General features: G+C 34.5%; 1 protein-coding gene across 1 annotated transcript in view; it reads right to left on the reverse strand.

The window, feature by feature from the left end:
* The window catches only part of LOC136038617 (cyclic AMP-dependent transcription factor ATF-2-like), a 50,977-nt gene that overhangs the window by 22,320 nt on the left and 7,488 nt on the right, over positions 1–21,169 (reverse strand). Inside the window, exons 2-3 of the mRNA XM_065721845.1 lie at positions 9,608–9,750; positions 6,857–7,056 (exon numbers count right to left, since the gene is read on the reverse strand). Coding sequence (XP_065577917.1) covers positions 6,857–7,056; positions 9,608–9,750 — 343 coding nt within the window. The remainder of the gene's footprint in view (positions 1–6,856; positions 7,057–9,607; positions 9,751–21,169) is intronic.

The following is a 21,169-nucleotide window of genomic DNA, read 5'->3' on the forward strand; positions in this document are numbered from 1 at the left end:
TTGAAAACACAGGTCAAAGTGTGTAATTTGCAGCCCCTCCCACGGAGACTGCGGGGGAGTAAGTCGTCCCTAAAGACATAGTTATTAGGTTTTTCGACTATGTGAATAAAATGGCAATCTCAGAATTTTGATCCGGTGACTTTTGGGAAAAAATGAGCGTGGGAGGGGCCCTAGGTGCCCTCCAATTTTTTTGGTCACTTAAAAAGGACACTAGAACTTTTCATTTCCGTTAGAATGAGCCCTCTCGCGACGTTCTAGGACCACTCAGCCGATACGAACACCCCTGAAAAAAACAAACAAAAAAACAAATATACACGATTTTCATTAAGATTGTATGACTTTTAGGGGGTATTTCCCCCTATTTTCTAAAATGAGGCAAAGTTTCTCAGGCTCGTAACTTTCGATGGGTATAAATGATCTTGATGAAACTTGTATATTTAAAATCAGCATTAAAATGCAATTCTATTAATGTAACTATTGGTATCAAAATTCAATTTTTTAGAGTTTCGGTTACTATTGAGCCGGGTCGCTCCTTACTACAGTTCGTTACCACGAACTGTTTGACAAAAGCTTTAGCAAAGGTCTTATCCTTGTATGGCATACCAGACAAATACATTAATGTGATTAGTGCTAGGTAAGAGAATAACACTGCTGCGGTTAAGGCAGGAAATGATGTTATCAGCTGGTTTTATATTAAATCAGGAGTTAAGCAGGGTTGAATTCTATCCCCCTTTATATGGATCATTTTGATGGAGTTTTTCTTAAGGAGCACAGGAAAGGCAATGACAGACCACGAGATCTAATGGGGAGGAAAAACTCTCCTGGACTTAGATTATGCTGGTGATTTAACCACCCTAGATGAAAGTGTGAGCAAAATGAATGAACTTTTGAAGGTTTTGCTAGTTCAGGGTGCTAGAATAGGTTTGAAAATTAATATTAAGACTAAGTCACTAAGGCTAGAAATAAGTGAAGATGACAATGTGACGTTGGGTGACGAAAAGATTGATAAGGTGGGCAGCTTCACTTATCATGGTAAAAAAAAGTTTGGAAGAATAGGAAGACAAGTCTGCAGACCTAGATTAGAATATTGGAAGGTACAGTGATGACAGTGGTCAAAAATGGCTCTGAAGCACGGGCGCTCCGAAAAGTGGATGAAGCTTTACTAGATGTTTTCCAGAGAAATTGCCTACGGATTGTTCTGGGTACTCGGCTGACTGAGTGTATTTCCAACGGTAGGCGGTACGAAAAATGTGGTTCAATCCCGCTTTCTATGGCTATAATAAAAGAAAGGTTGAGATCGCTAGGACACGTGCTGCGGATGATGGATGATAGATTGCCAAAGATTGTCCATTTGGGCCAACCGTCTACGGCTAAACAGAAAGCAGATCGTCCTCGTCTAGGGTGGGAGGATGTCATAAAGAAAGATTTAAAGGAAATGGGAACTTCCTGGGAGGATGTAAAGAGGGAGGCTTTAAATAGATTGGGACGGAAGAGGAGCGTTTTTAAGTAGTAGTTGTAATAACCTTTGATGATAAGACAAAATTAATGAAACTTAGAGGTTTTAAACTAGCATAAAAAATTCAATTCTTTTAATAAAATTACTGGTATCAAAATTCCGTTTTTTCATAGTTTCGGTTACTATTGAACCGGGTCACTCCTTACTTAAAATTCGTTACTACAAACTGTTTGGAAAAAAGGCTACGTTCCACTACGACAGAAAAATGAACAGAGACGACGTCATTAAAAACCCTAGCTTATTTAAGTTCATTTTCGGAAGCATTAGAGTAAGCAAATAGAAAGATAAGATAAATACGAATATAAGTTGTGCTGTAAAATATTACCAGGTAGAGAGCGAAACAGCAGCAGCTGCAATCTTAGAAGATATGTCATATGACTACAAAACGAGACAAAGATAGGAAGAATCGGAATTGACTATGCATAGGAGAACACCCACTGTTGAAAAACTACACGAGTGTGAAGTACGCAAAAAGAAAACTTCTTCCAAACGGAATTTGATAGGACACGTTAAAACCCACAACACTGAAAGCCAATATGAACGTGAAGTATGCAAAAATAAAAATTCTTCCAAACGGAATTTGATTGGACACGTTAAAACCCACAACACTGAAAGCCAATATGAACGTGAAGTATGCAAAAATAAAAATTCTTCCAAACGGAATTTGATTGGACACGTTAAAACCCACAACACTGAAAGCCAATATGAACGTGAAGTATGCAAAAATAAAAATTCTTCCAAATGAAATTTGACTGAACATATGAGAACCCATGGCAGTGAAGGTCAATATGAATGAGAAGGATGCAAAAAGAAATTTTCTTACAGAAACAATTTGACTAAGCATACCGTACTGATGTGAAGTATGCAAAAAGAATATGTCTTCCTAACGAAGCTTGATTAATCAAATGAGAACCCACGTAATTAAAAACAGATATGAATGTGAAATTTCCTAACAAGTTTAATTTGACTAAGCATATGAGAGCTTACATTGTTCAAAATTAAAGAAGTGTTATTTATGCAAAAAGAAAACTCGTTCCGAAATATAAAAGTGAAGGATTCAAAGATAATTTTTTCCTGAAACAGAGCTGGACCCTATACTTAAGAACGAACACTGGTGAAAAACACCATGAACATGAAGGATGCAAAAATTAATTTTCTTAAAAGTTTAATTTGACGAGGCATATGAAAATCCACACTGGTGAAAAACTATATGAAGGTGAAGCGTGCAAAAAGAATTTTTATCAGGAGCCAAATTTGACCATGCATATGAGAATCCACAATGAAGAAAAAACGGCAGGGATGAGAACTATGCCAAAGAAGTTTTCTCGAAGATTAAGTTTGACGGTACCTATGAAAACACATACTGGATAAAAATATAATGAAAGTGAGAAGATGCTTTAATAGAAAGATTCTTATAACATATGTTTGAATATGTATATAAAAACCCACAATAGTCTGAACCATACTAAGAAAAAAAGTCTAAGCATAATAGTGATAAAATAAATATATCTGAAGCATTAAACAGATATCTGGTCAGAAATCAATTTTGACTCAATAAAGGAGCTATCGTAATAGTGAAAAATTATATGAATGTCAAGTTGACAAAAAGAAATATTTTCCAAGGAGTAATTCCACACTGAAGTGTGTTCGGTTAGAGTTTCAATTACATGATTCAACATCAGTTCGTCTGTGGTTTTAATATAGACCAAATCTTATTTGGGATTTTTTTTTATGTTTTAGAATTAGATAGGACCTCAAATCATATTCAGTGTCTAAACATTCAGATAAAATTTTACTTAAAAGCCAGACACACTAGATTCGAAAGAATTAGAAAGGTTATTCTATGAATGAATTAAAAAAAATTCATTAAATGAATTATTATGAATTGAATTTTTCTATGAATTTAATTTAAAAAATTAAATGAATTATAAAATAATTCATTAATGAATTATGATTCAATGAATCGTAATTCATGAATTATGAATGAAGTAAGAGGAATTGGCATATAAGTCATAAAAGGTAAGGTAAAGAATACGGCATTAGATTTTACAGTCCCTACCGGCGGTCCTGATCTCCGTTTCTTGGCCCTTCAGCCAGGAAGTGCAATGGGGGGTTGGAGGCCAATTATCCTGCGCTTTTGCATGCCCTTCTTGTTTACCTTCCCCAGATTTCTCCAGGTACCCATCTAGAGCTGGGTCTACTCTGGCTGAGCTATCAGAGTCAGGCCACTTACCTCCGTCCCAAACCAAATGATTGAGTGCACTAGGATTCGAACCCTCGTCCTTTCGGACAAGGGTCCTAAATCCAGGGCACCAATCTACTTGGCTAAGATGGTCATTCGATACATGACAAATTCATAAATCAAATTTGCTTTTAGCACTCAAGTTAATTTATCTGTAAACTTACGAAAAATTAAAAGAAAAACGAGTTATTTAAATAGAACAGTGACAAAGAACGACAAGAAAAACAACAACAAAACATTAATATTTCAACTCCTTTATCAACGGAGGAAAAAGGGAAAAACTAACTAGTCCAAATATCTAAAAAAAATACAATAACAACACACAAGTCAATAAACTAACATCTTAAAAACTTCCAAAATACTGAAAAATTGTAATCAGAAAAAAGACATCGAAAATATCTAGTACAGCAGATATTTCTTCTCTATAAATTCAGAATGGCAAATGAGATCAAGCAAAAATCAAATGCTATATTTATCTAAAAAATTACAAAACAAGAGCCAAGAGATCATATGGCACTTGTGACGAGGTCGGAAGAGCCAAGAGCTCATATGGCACTTGTGACGAGGTTGGAACCTAAAATTAGACTCGGTACCAGAGTTATCGATTTTGTTGTTCTTTGTTTATTGGCAATTATTACAAAGATAAACTTGCAAATACAGTGTTCCTGAAGTCTCTTCTTGTTCAGTATTGTAAATTTTGTCTCACCAAGTTTCATCCTGATCTCTCCACTCTGAGCGTTTTTCAAGATTTTCGGTTTCACCCTCCAACTTCCCCCAATGACACTGGATCCGGTCGGAATTTAAAGTAAGAGCTCTGAGACACGGGGTTCTTCAAAACATCAAATTTCATTAAGATCCAGTAACCCGTTCGTAAGTTAAAAATACCGCAGTTTTTCTGATTTCTCCGAATTAACCGTCTTTCCACTCCCCGTCCCCCAGAAGGTCGAAATAGTCGAGGAAGCGACTATTTCTAATTTAATCTGTTCCGGTCCCTGATACGCCTGCCAACTTTCAACGATCGCTATATTGATCACGTATCTACTTTCGGATCTTCTTCATGTAAAAATTGGGGTGATCCGGGATTCGAACCTGAGACCTCTAGCACCCTAAGCGAGAATCGTACACGGCAGACCATACTTAAGAAGAACAATCATTTGTTTTATCTACAAATAAAATTCTTCTCAACTATCTCGCTCCCCCCCCCCAGATGCTCGAACCGGGAAAGAGACTCCCGGTTAATCTGGTCTGGTTCCTGATATACCTGCCAACTTTCATCGTCCTAATTTATCTGGAAGAGGCCAAACAAACAAAACCGGGACCGACAGAGAAACAGACCGACCGAAATTGCGATCACTATATGTCACTTGGTAAATACCAAGTGCCATAAAAAACGGGTCGACACTCCTGATGAAATTTACAGGTTAAAAACATTTGTATTATTTAAGTAATCTAAGTTTATATATAGTAACAGGTCAAAGAAAGTCATACATTATAAATTAGTGGAGTTTTTATTTGCTAGTTTAACTTAGATTACCTAAATAGTACAAATGTTTTTAACCTGTGAATTTAATCTGGGGTGGTGATCCTTTTATTTGTAAATAGTATTTTTCTATTTTTCTTAGTCAATGGACAGCAGCTAAAATAGCAAATGAAAAAATTTACTTAATTTGTAATGCATGAGTTTTGTTGACCTGTTTCCATATATAAACTTAGAATACTTAAATGACTTAAATGTGTTTATTCTGTAAATTTCATCAGGGGTGGTGTCATATTTTTTCTTTTGTAAGTTCTTTTAAATAAATTTAGTATTTTATATTTGCTAGATTCCATTTGCCATTTATAGATGAGAAATACCTGCTGTACTATAGATTTTCAGTGTCTTTTCTGTAATTAAAGATTAGCAGTATTTTGGAAGTTTTTAAGATGCGAGTTCTATCGTTATGTTTGTTTGTTTTTCCTCTTGTTTGTTGTTTTTGTCTTTTTCTTTAGATGATTGAACTATTTTTTCCTCACTGATAAAGGCTCCCGGATGTGGAGTTCACAGTAGAGAGAATATACAATAACAACAAAGGCTATACTATCCATTAAAAATATGTGACACAGATCAAAAACCACACAAGGTTCACGCCCCGCCTTCGCGCACGCGCAATTCTGATGCACATATCACGATAAGCTTATGGAACACCTGTTTGTTTTTTTTTGTTGTCAGCAATTGGCTGTGACGACACGGCTCAGAGTCTTTACGCGCGTGTCTGTCATGTTTGGAAAAAGAAGTCGCCACTGTATATTCTCTCTACTGTGGTGGAGTTGAAACATACAGATTTTTTGATTAATTAATATTTGGTTATTTTATTTTTTTCGTTTTTCGTCACTACTTTATCTAAATATACCCGTTTTTCTCTTTTAAATTTTCGTATATGGAAAAAAGAGTGGTCTAAGAGATCAACATATCCCTTGATATTTCTCAAAGTATACAAGTCTCAATATTGGCTTAGCTCTTTTTTTCACTCATTGATTGATACAGAAGGTCTCAATCCGTTCTATATGCGATTTGATACTGACACTTGCATTTATGGTGCGTCTCAGAAGGAATTTGTTAGTGTCCTATTTATGGCAAGCATTGTTGCCGGTTATTTTCAGGTTTGGTGTATAGACGTGTATCAAACAGTTCGTGGTAACGAACTGTTGAGAGGAGCGACCCGGCTCAATAGGAACCGAAACTCTAAAAACGGAAATTGAGTTTTTTACTGTTTTAAAAAGTAGTTAAGAGAAAGAGTCAAACTTTAACGTAAAGAGCAGGGCGTTGAGGAGGAAAAGTTCCTTTCATATACGGAGTAATTTCTGTTCGTTTTAAGTTTTAATATCGCTCCTTACTTTCAGTTAAAAAAAAAAACATGTTTTTTTTTAAAAATTTAATCTCTGTGAAACCAAGCTTCACAAACGATTTTCGACACCCTTTAACACTAAACCTCAGACAAAGGAAGTGATACAATATAATCTGCATACTAAAGAGAACAAAGACCTCTACTATAGCGAACTGATGAAAGAAAAATGGAATTTAAAATGGAAAGACAAGTCACAGAGTAGTGAATACTTACGGCCGATTTTGAACAGTCTGCAAACTCACTTTGTCAAGCTCTTTGCCGTCATCTTCGGTAAATGTTGGAATCGGATGAGACATAAAGTCCACGGATGGCGTCGGAGGAGCATGTCGGTTTAAGAGCTTTGAAGCTTGTTCAGTAATTGGAAAAATTGGAGTATTTAAAACATCTTCGTACTTTGGACTCTTGGAGGGACTCTGAAAATCAAAATCATATTGACTATTTTATCTTCTTTTTATATCAGATATAAGATTTTAAAAACCATCAATTAATTAATGAGACACTAACAAAAATTATATATAAATATACATATATATACATATACATATATATATATATATATATATATATATATATATATATATATATATATATATATATATATATATATATATATATATATATATATACATTATATATATACATATATATATATATCATTTTTATATATGATATAATATTTTTATACACTCCTAAAAACGGCTTATTCCAGATTTGCCTATCAATCACTCGGACTATCTGTCCTGGATTTTTCTACAATTAGCCATAGCTTGATGCCCCCAACTACTGAATTTTACCCAACATAAAATTCAAATGCGGCAATCATGCTATGAAAGAAGTTTTTAAATTAAATTCTTTTAGAAGTGCCGTTTCTAGTGTCATATGATACTTAGAGACGGTAGAAACATGGTTTTCAAATTTTATTTATTATGGGCTGTGATTTACTCTTTACTAGGTTGCAGCTACTACTGCAATCATGACCAGCCTTAACAAATAATAGATGGGCATCCTATAGAGATGTCCTAAATATAGCAAATAGACCCTAACATTTGGAGCAATGTTAACCAGTATTGAAGGTCTGCAAGTAATCTCGACAAATTTGAGAGTACTCAGGTTTACCAGCATTTCTAGTTTTATTCACTTATTTCTTCTTTTATGTTATGATATAGAATTAGGATTACTTAGGCATAAATTCTTGTTTTACTTTTATTTTTAAAGTAATTTGTAATGCACGTTATGTATATTACCTGTGTCTGTTGCGTCAAATTATAAATTACAATTGTTATCCATAAGTAAGAGAAAATTACTGACAATGTCGTACTTGAAATTTCCTATCCCATTCATCAGTCAAGTAACATCTGAATTTCAAATGCCATTTGAAGTAGAAAAACGCCTGATCCTGCTGCAAGAACAATAAGAAGAAGCACAAATTTTATATTCTTCATTTTCAGTTGTAAATCATTCTTTCCAATTGCAGGTTGTTGTTTTTTTTTTTTTTTTTTTATCAAACTGAACCAGTTTTTTATTTAAGTTCATAACCGAAGACACATTTTAAAGGAAGTTTATTTATCTTTTTTTTTTAATGATGCACTTCTTTATTTAAAAGAAAATTCTAATAATAAATCCATATACCAAGGTTGGCTTGTTTCGGTGGCAATACATTCAACTATTACTACCTCTACTACTAACAACTCACTGCAACGCCAAACTTCCTAAAGCCAACATAGCTATACAAGCTCCTCCTCCATCCAAAAATATTCAAAGCTTCCCTCTTTACAACCTCATAGGAAGTTCCTGTTTCCCTTAAATTTTTCCGCACAACATCCTCCCAACCCATTACGCGATGACCTGCTTTTCGTTTAGTCCTAGAAGGTTGGCCATAAAGGACAATCTTTGGCAATCTGTCATTCTTCATTTGCAGATCATGTCCCAACCATCTCAACCTTTCTCTCATCACAGCCGTAGAAAGTGGGATTGAACCATATTTTCAAAACACCTTAGTGTTTGGGATATGGTCAGTCAGTTGTGTGCTCAAAACAACCTGTAGGCAATTTCTATGGAAAACATCTAGCAATTCTCCTCTATTTTTCGGAGCGTCCACGCTTCATGACCATACTTGACCATTGCCATTATGGTAGCTTTCAATGTTCTAATCTTGGTTTGCAGACTCTTCTTCCTATTCTTCTAAACTTCTTCAACTGCGAAAAAAAACACCCAGGGCTTTGGCTTTTGTATTGTTAACATCTTCATTGCACCTACCGTCTCTACTAATAATACTACCTAGGTAACTAAAACTGTCCACTTGATTAGTCTTTCCTATCGTTACCTATCATCACCTCTTCACCTACACTTACCTTACCTTATTTACATTAAATCACATCTTCTAGCGACTAAGGTTCAAGATCCTGTAGATGTCTCCAGGTAAAGTTGACTCGATATTCATGGCATAGTTCATGAGTGGATCATCACTATTTACATATATACAGGACAGTTTGGTTTCATTGTTGGGTGTCACTAGATATATCGCCGACCAGGCGTGTTTGAGGGCTAAAAGGGTGTCGGACTCAGGCGGTGTAAGCTCTGCAATTTATTCCTAGTCTTGGCGACTAAAGTCTTTTTAACATTAATTTTCAAACCTATTCTTGCACCATGAATTCACAAAACACCCAAAAATTCATTTATTTTGATTTCAACTGCTAAAAATGTATTCATTCATTCGACTGATTTTGAAACTGCTCATCAAATAGATCTTATTTGAGTACGCTCATGGAATATGCCATATTTATCAAATTTCTCAATGAATATTGTTGAAGAGAATATTATATATTGAAAGCCGGTGCAGGATTTGGCAAATGGTACAGCATCTAGTAACTTGAGTAGCATGAATAAAAAATTATTATGTACTAAAATAACTGCTGCAACATTTGACCACGCATAGGCTGATTGAATTTGGATGAAGGTCTTTACCTCATGAGCAATTATCCCTTTCGAAACACGTTCAGTTGCTTTTCGAAACTGCTCATCAAATGGGTTCACTTTACCAAGTTCATGAAAGACGCCATCTTTTTCAAGCTTCTCAATCAGCTTTGTTGGAGTTGGAGTTTCATCAGCTAAAAACATTAGGAAAGACAAATTAAAATTAGATTTAAAACAAAATTAGACTAGATGCTAGAAATAATGCAACCTTTCCATACAAGTTACTAAAAAAAGCGTATTAAAAATTGTACTTGAAATGACATGTAATTCATTTCAGAACAGTAGAATACTTCAGAAACTAGATTATTCCGCGGCAGTTGATCACGATTCATTTGGGAACTCTCCAGTAAATGTTCTAATGTGTTTAGTTAAAACTGTTGAAATGAGCTCCATTAGAATAGGAATTATTACTGTTCAGTTTTTAATAAATTCAAGAACAACAACAGCAAAAACATTATGCTAAAGATACAGGATGTAGCTCAATAATGAGAATGAATGAATATTTTATCCCAAAACGACTACTCACAAGCTCAAATTGCTGCAGAGACTTGTCAAGCGAAAATTAAAAATAAGTAAGTCAATAGCTACATAAGACACTTATAATGCACAGTCTTAGATCTAATATTCTTGCAAAATAATTTAACTGAAAAAGTGTATTGCCTGTTGCACTAAGACGAACTAAGAAAAAGAAATAAAGAGACAAAAGATTATTTCCATCTCCCTGCTTGTTGGAGCCATATCTGTTGAAGCTTTGTCTTTGAATTAAAAGTAATATCCAGCCATAAGAACTTCTGTAAAGTTAGATATGCTCTTTGGTTTAGTGGATATCAATCTGTAACATATTGTGGATTGAAAAAATAATAGCGTTACATCCACTATACATTTGTATTATTTTTAACATGTTTCCTTCCAAAATAGTGACTTGACAGTATATCTAAATAAGTAATTCTTTTGAGAGATTTAGTGCTATAAATGGTACTTACTGACATGTAAATTATTTGCAACCAGCTTTGAGTTCAACAAAAACTCTAAACAAATCAATAGCAGTGGAGAAAAATAAGACAGAAAAATTAGAAAAGTAAGAACAAAATAAACCTTGGAGGTTTGACAAATTAAACTGAAAATATGTGAGTTACTCATCAGTTGGAAATGGTCAAGGTAAGCATAGAGACGAGAAAAAAGGAAGTCAAGTTAAGAAATCTTGTCAAGATTTTAGCTTGACAATCAATTTTGATTGTAAACTTCAAACGAAATTATTTTAAATCATCAACAGCTAAATAAAAGTCAATCTAGTTTCCAAAATATCTATCCTGCTTAAAGTTTTTTTTTCATTTTAAGCTTGATTGCGTATGCAATTTATATATTTCTCGCTTTAACATTTATTTATTCATTTATGCTATTACTTGTTGTATGTTTTTTGTTATGATTTTTTGTTTATTTTATGTTCGTTTTGTGTTTCATTTATTCTTTAATAGTAATTTCTGGCTGTTTTGAGTTTGAATTTTAACATGTATTAATTCAGAATTAACGACGCTTCTTGACTACTAAGGTCCCTGCGTCGGCCCTGCAGTGCATTCATGCAGCGTGATTCGATCTCTGGGTCCCGTATTACGAAGCTAAGGTCAAATCCACTGCGCCACCTAGGAGCTGTATTGTTACCACATAGTGAGTTGAACTCGAATCCTTCAGAGCCGAAGGATAAGACCTCTCTTCACTACACCGTGGTAACTAACATGTATTTGTATATGCTTATCTTAAGTTTAAAATGGCCTTTACTTTTCTTTGAAAAACTTCTTTTTGGAAAGTTTTCAATTAAACACCTAAAATGCCGATAAACCAAATTAAAAAAGGGCGGATTTTTAATAACAAAACTGACAGAAGTTCCCCTACTTGCACGTATATAAATTACTAATGTACTGTATAGGAATCTCCAAAAAGCTTGTTTCATATAAGGGATTGTTAGACAATTTTGATGACAGGTTGATAAAGTTTGCTGTCTGATGGTACCATGCTGCTTTATTTTACTAAATTTTTGCCTTTTGTTGCCAATATGAGAGAAAATTTCTGGTTTGCATCAGAAAGCTGCAAGACTCTGCCCCCTCTTTCACTTAAAGAAACTTCTTACATTTTGGGATATAAACTTTAAATTCAACATTATTTAACCCTCTTCCCATTTTTGATCGCTGACGTAGGGGGATCTTAAATTTAATGCGCTTTTTCTCTTAGCACAGCTTAATTTTTTTTAATTGTTTCTCGCTTAAAACGAGAAAAAAAACGAAAAAGTATAGATGAAACCCACAACGAACACCAATTAAATAAACAATCAATGCAAACAAACATAAAATAGATACTAATATAAATGAATAGATAAATCTTAAAACGAGTGAAACTTAGATTGAATATGTAAATCAAGCTTAAAACGAACAAAAATCACTACAAACAAAAGTTTAAGTATCGCCTCCTTCTCTCACTGTAAAAATCTAAAACCTACTGGGTCATTGGAGCTTTACTGAAAACTATACGCGTCTTGAAAAGTTTAGCGAAATCAAATTGAATATTTGGTATAAATAACAATATTAATTGCTGAAAGATCCATCAGTTCAAGATTTTATTTCCCTGTAATTTCATTTTCATTTTCAATGCTGTAAGAACTGGAAAAGAAAATATTTGTAATATAATTCAGTGATTACAGTAAAGCGCCAATGACGCAGTGAGCTTTAGGATTTTACAGTTAAGGAAGGGGGCAGCATCCAAACTCTTGTTTGTAGTGAAAATATATTCGTATTGAAAAATTCTAGAAAGAACTAATAAATTAAACTGAATATATGATGTATAATGATATTAATTTCTGAAAGTTCATCAGTTCAAAATTTTTTCTGTAATTTTATTGTTTATTTTCATTGTTAAGCACAAAAGAAAACATTTGTAATATAATTCGTTTTCAGTAAAGCGTCAATGCCACATTAGGCTTGAGACTTTTGCAGTTAGAGAAGGAGGCAATACCAAAAATCTTGTTTTGTGGTGATTATTGTTCATTTCAAGTTTGATTTGCATATTCAACTTAAGTTTCACTCGTTTTAAGATTTATTTATTTCTTTATATTAGTATCTATTGTATGTTTGTTTGCATTGAATGTTTATTTAATTTTTGTTCGTTTGGGTTTCATTTATACCTCAATAGCAAAATATTTTTTTTCGTTTAAAGCTTTCAATTTAAGGATAGCTCGCTTTAAGATTCATTTATTCATCTATATTATTACTTGTTGTATGTTTTTTTGCTATTATTGTTCATTTAATTTTAGGATTACTCGCTTTAAGATTTATTTATTCATTTACATTATTACTTGTTCTATATTTTTCGCTATGATTGTTTAGTTAATTTTTGTTCGTTTTGGGTTTCATTTATACTTTAATAGTAATTTCTGGTCGTTCTGAGCTTGAATTTTAACAGATATGTAACAGCTGATCTTAAGTTTAATATAGCCTTTACTTTTCTCTGAAAAACTTCTTTTTCGGATTTTTTTTTGTATTAATTTTTGTTCGTTTTTGATTCCCAAAATTTACAAGTTTCTAAAAATTACTTATTTCAAAATCAAGCTTTTTTTACAACATCAAATGTTCATCAAAATATCAAAACTAGTATCAAAGTAATTAAATTTATAGTATAATAGTATTAAAGTAAACAAGACCCAAAAGCTGAAATGGCACTTGTGACGGGGTCAGAAGAGCCAAGAGGTCATATGGCACTTGTGACGAGGTCAGAACCTAAAATTACACTCGGTACTAGAGTAATCAATTTTGTCGTTCTTTGTTTATCTGGCAATTATTACAAAAATAAATACTCCCGCGGAAAATACAGAAAATACCCTCTAGTGGAAAATAAGGCTTTCCAAATATGAGAATTTTTCCAGGCGAAAGGAATTTTGGTACTTGTGAATTATACGCCACTCGCTTAAGTTTACGCTGTGTAACACTCGAGAACAAACCGGTTTCTTCGTTAGTTTCTTTCGGCTACGCAAGAGACAAGACAGAGACAAGTGACAGAATAGATAGAGTATGTGTAATTTGGGCTATATATTTGCACATAAGGGGGGAGGGGAGGTAAAGTATTTGGACAGTTTGAAGTCAGAAGACAATTCTTACTTCATAATATGCAGAATAATTGTACCTAACACATCTTGCATGCAGACCCGCTATACTCCCCTCCCCCCGTCTAATGTGCAAATCTATGGCCCAAATTTGTTTCTAAAGTAACGAAAAAACTGTCTTTTTCTCGAGTTTTACACATCATAAACTTGAGCGAGCGACGTATAATGCACAAATACCCGGATTTTTCATGGAAAGAGAGCCGGATTTCCCGGTAGCCTATTATTTAAAAACGATCAAAATTTAAATTTTAAATAAACTAGGTTTTTCAACTGAAAGTAAGGAACAACAAAACCGGTTTTTCATTAGCTTCTTCGTTACTTTAGAAGCAAATTTGAGGTATAGATTTGCACATTAGGGGGAAGGGCTAAAGTATAGAGGGGATGCGTGCAAAATGTGTTAGGTACAATTATTCTACAAATTATGAAGTAAGAATTGTTTTCTGACTTCAAATTGTCAAAATACTTCACTCCCCCCCCCCTTATCTAAAAATATATACCCAAATTATATATTTCCCATCTATTTTGTCACTTTTTTGTCTTGTCTCGTGCTAAGCTTAAAGAAACTAACGAAGAAACTGGTTTGTTCTCGAGTTTTACACAGCGTACATTTGAGTGGGTGGCGCATAATACACAAGTACCACAATTCCTTCCCCATACGAAAATAATATTTATAATAATAAATCAAATCAAATTCTCAAATTTGAAAAGCCTTGCTTTTCAAGGGGGGTGTTTTCCAAGGAGAGGGGTATTTACCGGGGAGAGGGCATTTTCCACGAGGGGGTATTTTCCGGGGGGAGGGGGGCACACTGCGGCCACCCAAAGCCCCTTTACCTTTCCAAGGCCAGGACATAATTTGCAATTTACTGAAAAAAATACACTGGAAATGCTTTTACTTTTATAGCTTTTATAAATCAACTATTACTGAGATTTTAAGCGAGAAATGTCAGCATATGTACATTATACTGACAATGCGCATTCACTTGTATTTTTTTTAGTGAAGTGCAAATTATGTTGTGACCTTTGGAAGGAATAGGGGGTTTTGAGCCATTCATGAGCCATTGAGCAACTCATATTAATTTTATCTCGCTTTGAGTTTGATTTGATTATTTATTGTAATTTATGTTCGTTTTGGGTTTCATTTATTTATTGATGCTGGTTTGTGGTTGTTTTACGTTTGTTGGATTATGTTATTCTATTTTTACTCATTTTGACTTAATGGAATTCTTTACTTTTCTTTGAAAAACTTATTTTGTGGAAAAAGTTATTTTAATTAATGTCGATAAAAACGAACAAAAATTAATTTTAATTCCTTTTTTCACAAAACAAGTTTGCAAAAGAAAAGTAAAGAACTCCATTAAGCCAAAAATGAATAGAAATAAATTCAAATGATTTTCTAAGCTTAAAGCTACCAAAAATCAGCATCAATAAATACATTAAACCGAAACAAATAGAAGCTACAATAAATAACCAAGTCAAGCTCAAAACGACCAAAAATTAACATGAGCAGGGCTGAAAACCCCAACACCTTCTCAAAACAAGAATATATTTTGCAGTTTACTGAAAACAAAATACATTTTCAATGTTTTCACTTTTTGAGTTTAATAAATAAAGAAGTATTAAGACTGTAAGGAAAAGATATCGGAATATGTATATTAAACTGTATTAGTGGCAGCATAATTACTTTGATGAGAGCAAAATCCCGTCATTCCATGACAGCCAGCACTTGAATGTTATGTCATATGGAATGTTTTCTAAGGGATGCAGGTGCATGTTACATCAAAGAGAATGTTTTCTAAGAAATGCAGATGACTGTTATGCTTAAAAAACCGCGAGGGCCGGGGAAAAAATCTTTAGGATTACCGTGGTTGTTACGTAATAGAGTCTTTAAAAACCTTCAGGGGCTTCTTTACCCTAGAATTTCTTTGGGTGCTATGTAATAAGTTTTGCTTGTTACATCATAGCGAAATGTTTACTTTTGATTGTTATGTAATAGGACTTGTTAGAGGGCCAGGAAAAAAGCTTTTACGTAATACGCTTGTTTACTTTTGGTTGTTACTTAATAGGTTGTGTTTACTTTCGGTTGTTACTTAATAGAGAGTATTTTTTCTTTGAAACCCGCGAGGGGTACGAAGAAACCTCCAGGGTCTGCTAGTGGGAGACCTTCAAGACGCTAGACTCCTGCCGAGCAATTCCACCAGCTTGGCATCCAATTCCAATGAGGCCCTAGTATCCAATTTCACCGGGGCCCCCTAACCTGACCACCGAGGGTCCCTAGCGTCCAATTCCACTGCAGAGCCCTAGCCCAAACATCCGATTTCATCGTGCGCCTAACCTAGCCACCGGGGGGGGGGGGCTTAAATAGCAACAGACTGTTTACCGTACATACAAGTTTTATTAATAAAAACTAATTTACAAGCATTATTGAAACACAGAAAAAGAATTTGAAACTCAACAAATGGAAAAACAGAAACAAGACAAAAAAGAAAAAAATTGAAATTTCTTTTTTTGTCTTACAAGACAAAAAAACTGACAAAATAGATGGGAAATATATAATTTGGGCTATATATTTGCGCATAAGGGGGGGGGGTCAAGTAATTGGACAATTTGAGGTCAGAAAACAATTCTTACTTCATAATTTGCAGAATAATTGTACCTAATACATTTTGCACGCAGACCCACTATACTTTAGCCCCCCCCCCCTAATGTGCAAATCTATATCCCAAATTTGCTTCTAAAGTAACAAAGAAGCTAACAAAAAACCCTTCTGTTATTCTTTACTTTCAGTTGGACAAACTATTTTTTTTTTTAATTTAATTTCTGATTGGTTTTAAATAATAGGCTACCGTACTAGAAAATCCGGCTCTCTTTTCATAAAAAATTCGGTGGTTTGTGCATTATACGTCACTCGCTCAAGTTTATGATGTGTAAAACTCGAGAACAAGCCAGTTTTTTCGTTACTTTAGAAACAAATTTGGGCCATAGATTTGCACATTAGAGGGGGGCGGGAGTATAGCGGGTCTGCATGCAAAATGTGTTAGGTATAATTATTCTGCATATTATGAAGTAAGAATCGTCTTCTGACTTCAAACTGTCCAAATACTTTACCTCCCCTCCCCCTTTATGTTCAAATATATGAGTAGGGTAAAGCCCTAGTCATATTAATTTCTGCTCGTTTTGAGTTTGACTCGGTTTGTTATTGTAATTTCTGTTCGTTTTGGGTTTTATTTATTTATTCATGCTGATTTGTGCTAGTTTTACGGTTGGCACATTTTATATTGAAATAAACCTTTTCAGGGAAAATAATAGCTTAAATCATTTTGGTTTTTTTCTTTAAGAATTCATAATTTGACTTGCTAATTGTAGACTGGAGAAACTTTTTTGACAATTTTTAACTAGACAGACCCTTTTGAAAATCTTGACACAAATATTACTGTTCAATTTAGTTGCACACCTCCTCTAGTTGACCTGAAAAATAAAACTTAACACCATTCCCAAAAACTTTTATCTGTGCTCTTCGACAGCTTGGTTACACTTGAACACTTTTGATTTAGTTAAATTTTAAGAGCAGAAGTAGCAACAGAAGTATCTCCAAATGTCTGAACTTTATGCCCTCAGTCTTTCTTGGGACACCGTTGATATGCCTTATTTGAAACCAGCATTCACAGTGCTTTTTTACTTAATTCAAAACCAAAACTTAGTTTTTAAGGATAATGAGCTAATTACATAGCTGTGGGGGGTTGACCAACACAATAGCCCTCTGAACAAAATGGCTGTATTAAAATTTTGCTTGGAAGTGTTTAGAAAATTACAATCTAAAGAGGAGGGCTGATTGCCCTACAACCACTTTTGATTCTTAAAAAAGCACTAGAGCATTGAATTTCCAATCAAATTAGCTCCTTTAAAGTACAAATGATATTACTAGCTATGATGAGCAGTGCTGCCTATGATATTGGTGGTAGCTGACCTCTATCGCTTTTGACTCTGAAAAGTCAACTAGAACTTCAAATTTCAACCAAGTGAGCCACCTCTAAAGTATACAACCATCCCTTCCATAAGAACCTTAAATGGCCCAAGGGGCATAACTTACAACCCTCACCCCTAAATTCTGATAGTTTATATCAACTCCAAAGGTCTTGTTATATGTGGACTATTTTGAACAAAAAAAAGTGTCCCAAAATTTATATTGAATTCATTTTGCTAAAACATGACGTATAGGAGGGGGCGGGGGTAGGTGCACTCTGATTAGTTTGACCATTAAAAGGACACTAGGACCTGTGATTGTCAATCCAATGAGTTTCCTCTGAAGTATATAACAGTTGGAGGTATTTGGAGAAATGATGGGTATGGGAAGAACTATTAAATCAGCTTTGACTCTTAAGAAGGGAGCTACAACTAATTTCAAGTCAAATGAGCCCCAATTGAAGTTCATGCAACCACCCATTCCATAAAACCTCATATGCCCCGAGGGCATAACTTACAACCCCATCCCCGGGGAGCTGAGGGGTTTGTGTCAACCCTAGAGGCATTTTTATATGTTCTTTGGTCTATTTTCAACAAAATCGATATAAAATAATTCAATCAGATGCGTATGCTGAAATGAGGAGTCATCTTGGGGAGGGTCTAAGTTGCCCTCCATTACTTTTGACTCTTCAAGGGGAACTAGGACTTCTAATTTTGAACCAAATGAGCCTCCACTAAAGATAAACAACCATCTTTCCATAAAAACTTTAAATTCCATAAAAAGCTTAAAAACGCCTCCAGAGCATAACTTACAACCCTTGCCCACAGGCTCTGGGAATTTATTTCAGCCCCAAAAGCCTTTGTTATATGATAATTGTAATATTTTAAATAAAATGGCTATTTCAAAATGTTTATTAGACGCATTTTGGGAGAATATGATGTGTGTTTGGGGAGGAGAAGGGGTGGTTGCCCTCTGATCACTTTGACTCTTAAAAAAGGAACCAGGAAGCTTTCATTACCAATCAAAATGAGCCCCCTCCAAAAAATCCAAACTATCTATAAAAACATTACATGCCCCAAAAACCTTTACCCTCAAAGATATCAGACCTTTCAATTACTCTGAACAAAATGGCTACATCCAATTTTTGGTCATAAGTGCTAGGAGAAATGATGGGCGTGGGGGGCTACTTACCCTCCTATCACTTTCAACTATTAAAAAGGGCACTAGTCCTCTCAAATTCCAATCAAACGAGCCCTTTTTGAAGTTCTATAACAACTCCTTCAATATAAAATGCCCTGGTCTAAAACAAAAAAAAAGAATAAATAATACATTTTGTCAACATTGTTTTTTACTTAGGTAGCACTCCTGTGCAGCCTATGATAGTCTTTTTCTTGGAATTTGTTTTTACAACTTTGTGTTGTTTTTTTTTTTCTATTAGACTTCATCATTTTCTATTTTACTATATACTCTGTAAGGGGTATTTTTGTTGAGGGGGGATTTTCCAGGGAGGGTTGTAAATGCTGGATACCCTCCATCAAAAACTAGGCCAGATGTGAGAGTACCTCAAGGGGAAGGGAGAGTACTAAACCCACTTCTTTTCCCTATTTATTGTAGTGATACAAATTTTTATCATATCTTGGGATACAAGCTGTATATGTAAGCTAACAATGGTACACTTGTCACAAAATCAAGAGATGAACATGTCCTAGAAGCGACTGTTTAGAAAGGTCTTGGTTATCCCAGTGTATGGACAACTGTCAACAACATGAAATATACCCCTGTCCTAGCAGCAGAAAAATTTTGCTACCTTGGTGTAATTCTTGGCCCTATACTCTCATAGACTCACCATGTGAATTAGTTAATTGGAAACTTCAGGAGCAGAGTCCCTTTCTATGTTGCCAGCTTGTGAGAGAAGTTGTAATAAGCAAGTTGGATTATAAGAGGCACCTGTCTGACTTCTAAAAAAAAACTGGTAACAACCATGCATTACATACTTATGAAAATTTTTAGATGCCTAAAATTAACCCCCTACCTGGAATATATTGCGAACTAGGATTGGCATCACTAGAAACTAGAATACAAAAAAAAAGAAGCATAATTATTTTTCATGGATGATGTTGATCCAAAATGACCTTACCTACATAGAAATAATTGAAAAATATGATCAGAACCAAACATTCCCACCAAGATTAACCTTGCCATACTGTGAGATACTTAACTACTTACTTAACTCACATCTGTCCAGGTGGGCTGATTTGGGGCTTCTCTAGTAATGGCATTGTAACAATATTTTTGGCATGCATTCCTGTTTGTTGCAGTCTTCATCAGTACTGGGATAGGGTGATAAGAAGAGTTTTCTCGCCAGCGCTTTGGAGGTTGTCTCCTTGAGCAAGAGGCTTTTATTCTTCCTTCCAATACTATTTTTGGCTGTTGGACAGAGGACATAACCTGATCATGTCTTAACCATCAATGCTGTTGAAGTTGGATGGTCTGCATAATGGTTTGAGGGTAATTCAAGGTGGACAGTAGTAATTTGTTTGATGCTTGGTCAAGGTAAGTGATGACAGTAAACTTTTAGAGCAATTTAGTTTCAAATACAGCCAGTTGGTGCTTGTCATCTGCTTTCATAGTCCATCTCCCTACTCCATTCATTGCATCTGGAATCACTAAGGCACAAAAAAGTCACATCTTCGGTTTTAAGAAGTTGATGGTAACAAACAGTAAGTTAGGAGCAACCAGGTCAATAGTAACCAAAACTCTAAAAAACGAAATTTTGATACCAATAGATACATCAAAGAATTGGATTTTCATGCTGATTTCAAATATGTTTCATCAAGCGTAATCTTACTCATCAAAAGTTTCAAGCCTGGGAAAGTTTGCCTTAGTTTCAAAAAAGGGCAAATCCCTCCTAAAAATAATAGAATCTTAATAAAAACCACATCATCAGATTCAGTATACCCTACCGTAGAGGTTGCAAGGTCCTATCTACAAATAAGTGGAATTTTTTTATTTTTGAAGAAGAAAGATTATAGATACACGTTTTTTTATTTTTCTTTTCCCAGGGGTGATTGTATAATCTCAGTGGTCCTAGAATATCGAGAGAGGGTCCATTCAAATGGAAATCAAAAGCTCTATTGCCCTTTTTTAGTAACCAAAAAATTGGAGGGCAACTAGAACCCTGTCCATGCTCATTTTTTCCAGATTCCCTGGATCAAGATTTTGAGATAGCCATTTTGTTCAGCATAGTAAAATATCTAATAGCTATGACTTTGAGTATGAATTAATCTACCACAGTCCCAGGGGGGAGGGCTGAAGTTAATGAACTTTGCACATAGATAACTTCAAAGACCACACTGCCTTTCCATGATGGAAGTAAAACAGTTCAAAATAGGGATGAAACCTTTTTATTGACAGTGAATAGATATATAATTATTTAACTGGATAT

This window comes from Artemia franciscana, chromosome 18, assembly GCF_032884065.1.
Source record: "Artemia franciscana chromosome 18, ASM3288406v1, whole genome shotgun sequence".
In the NCBI taxonomy this organism is placed as follows: Eukaryota; Metazoa; Arthropoda; class Branchiopoda; order Anostraca; family Artemiidae; genus Artemia; species Artemia franciscana.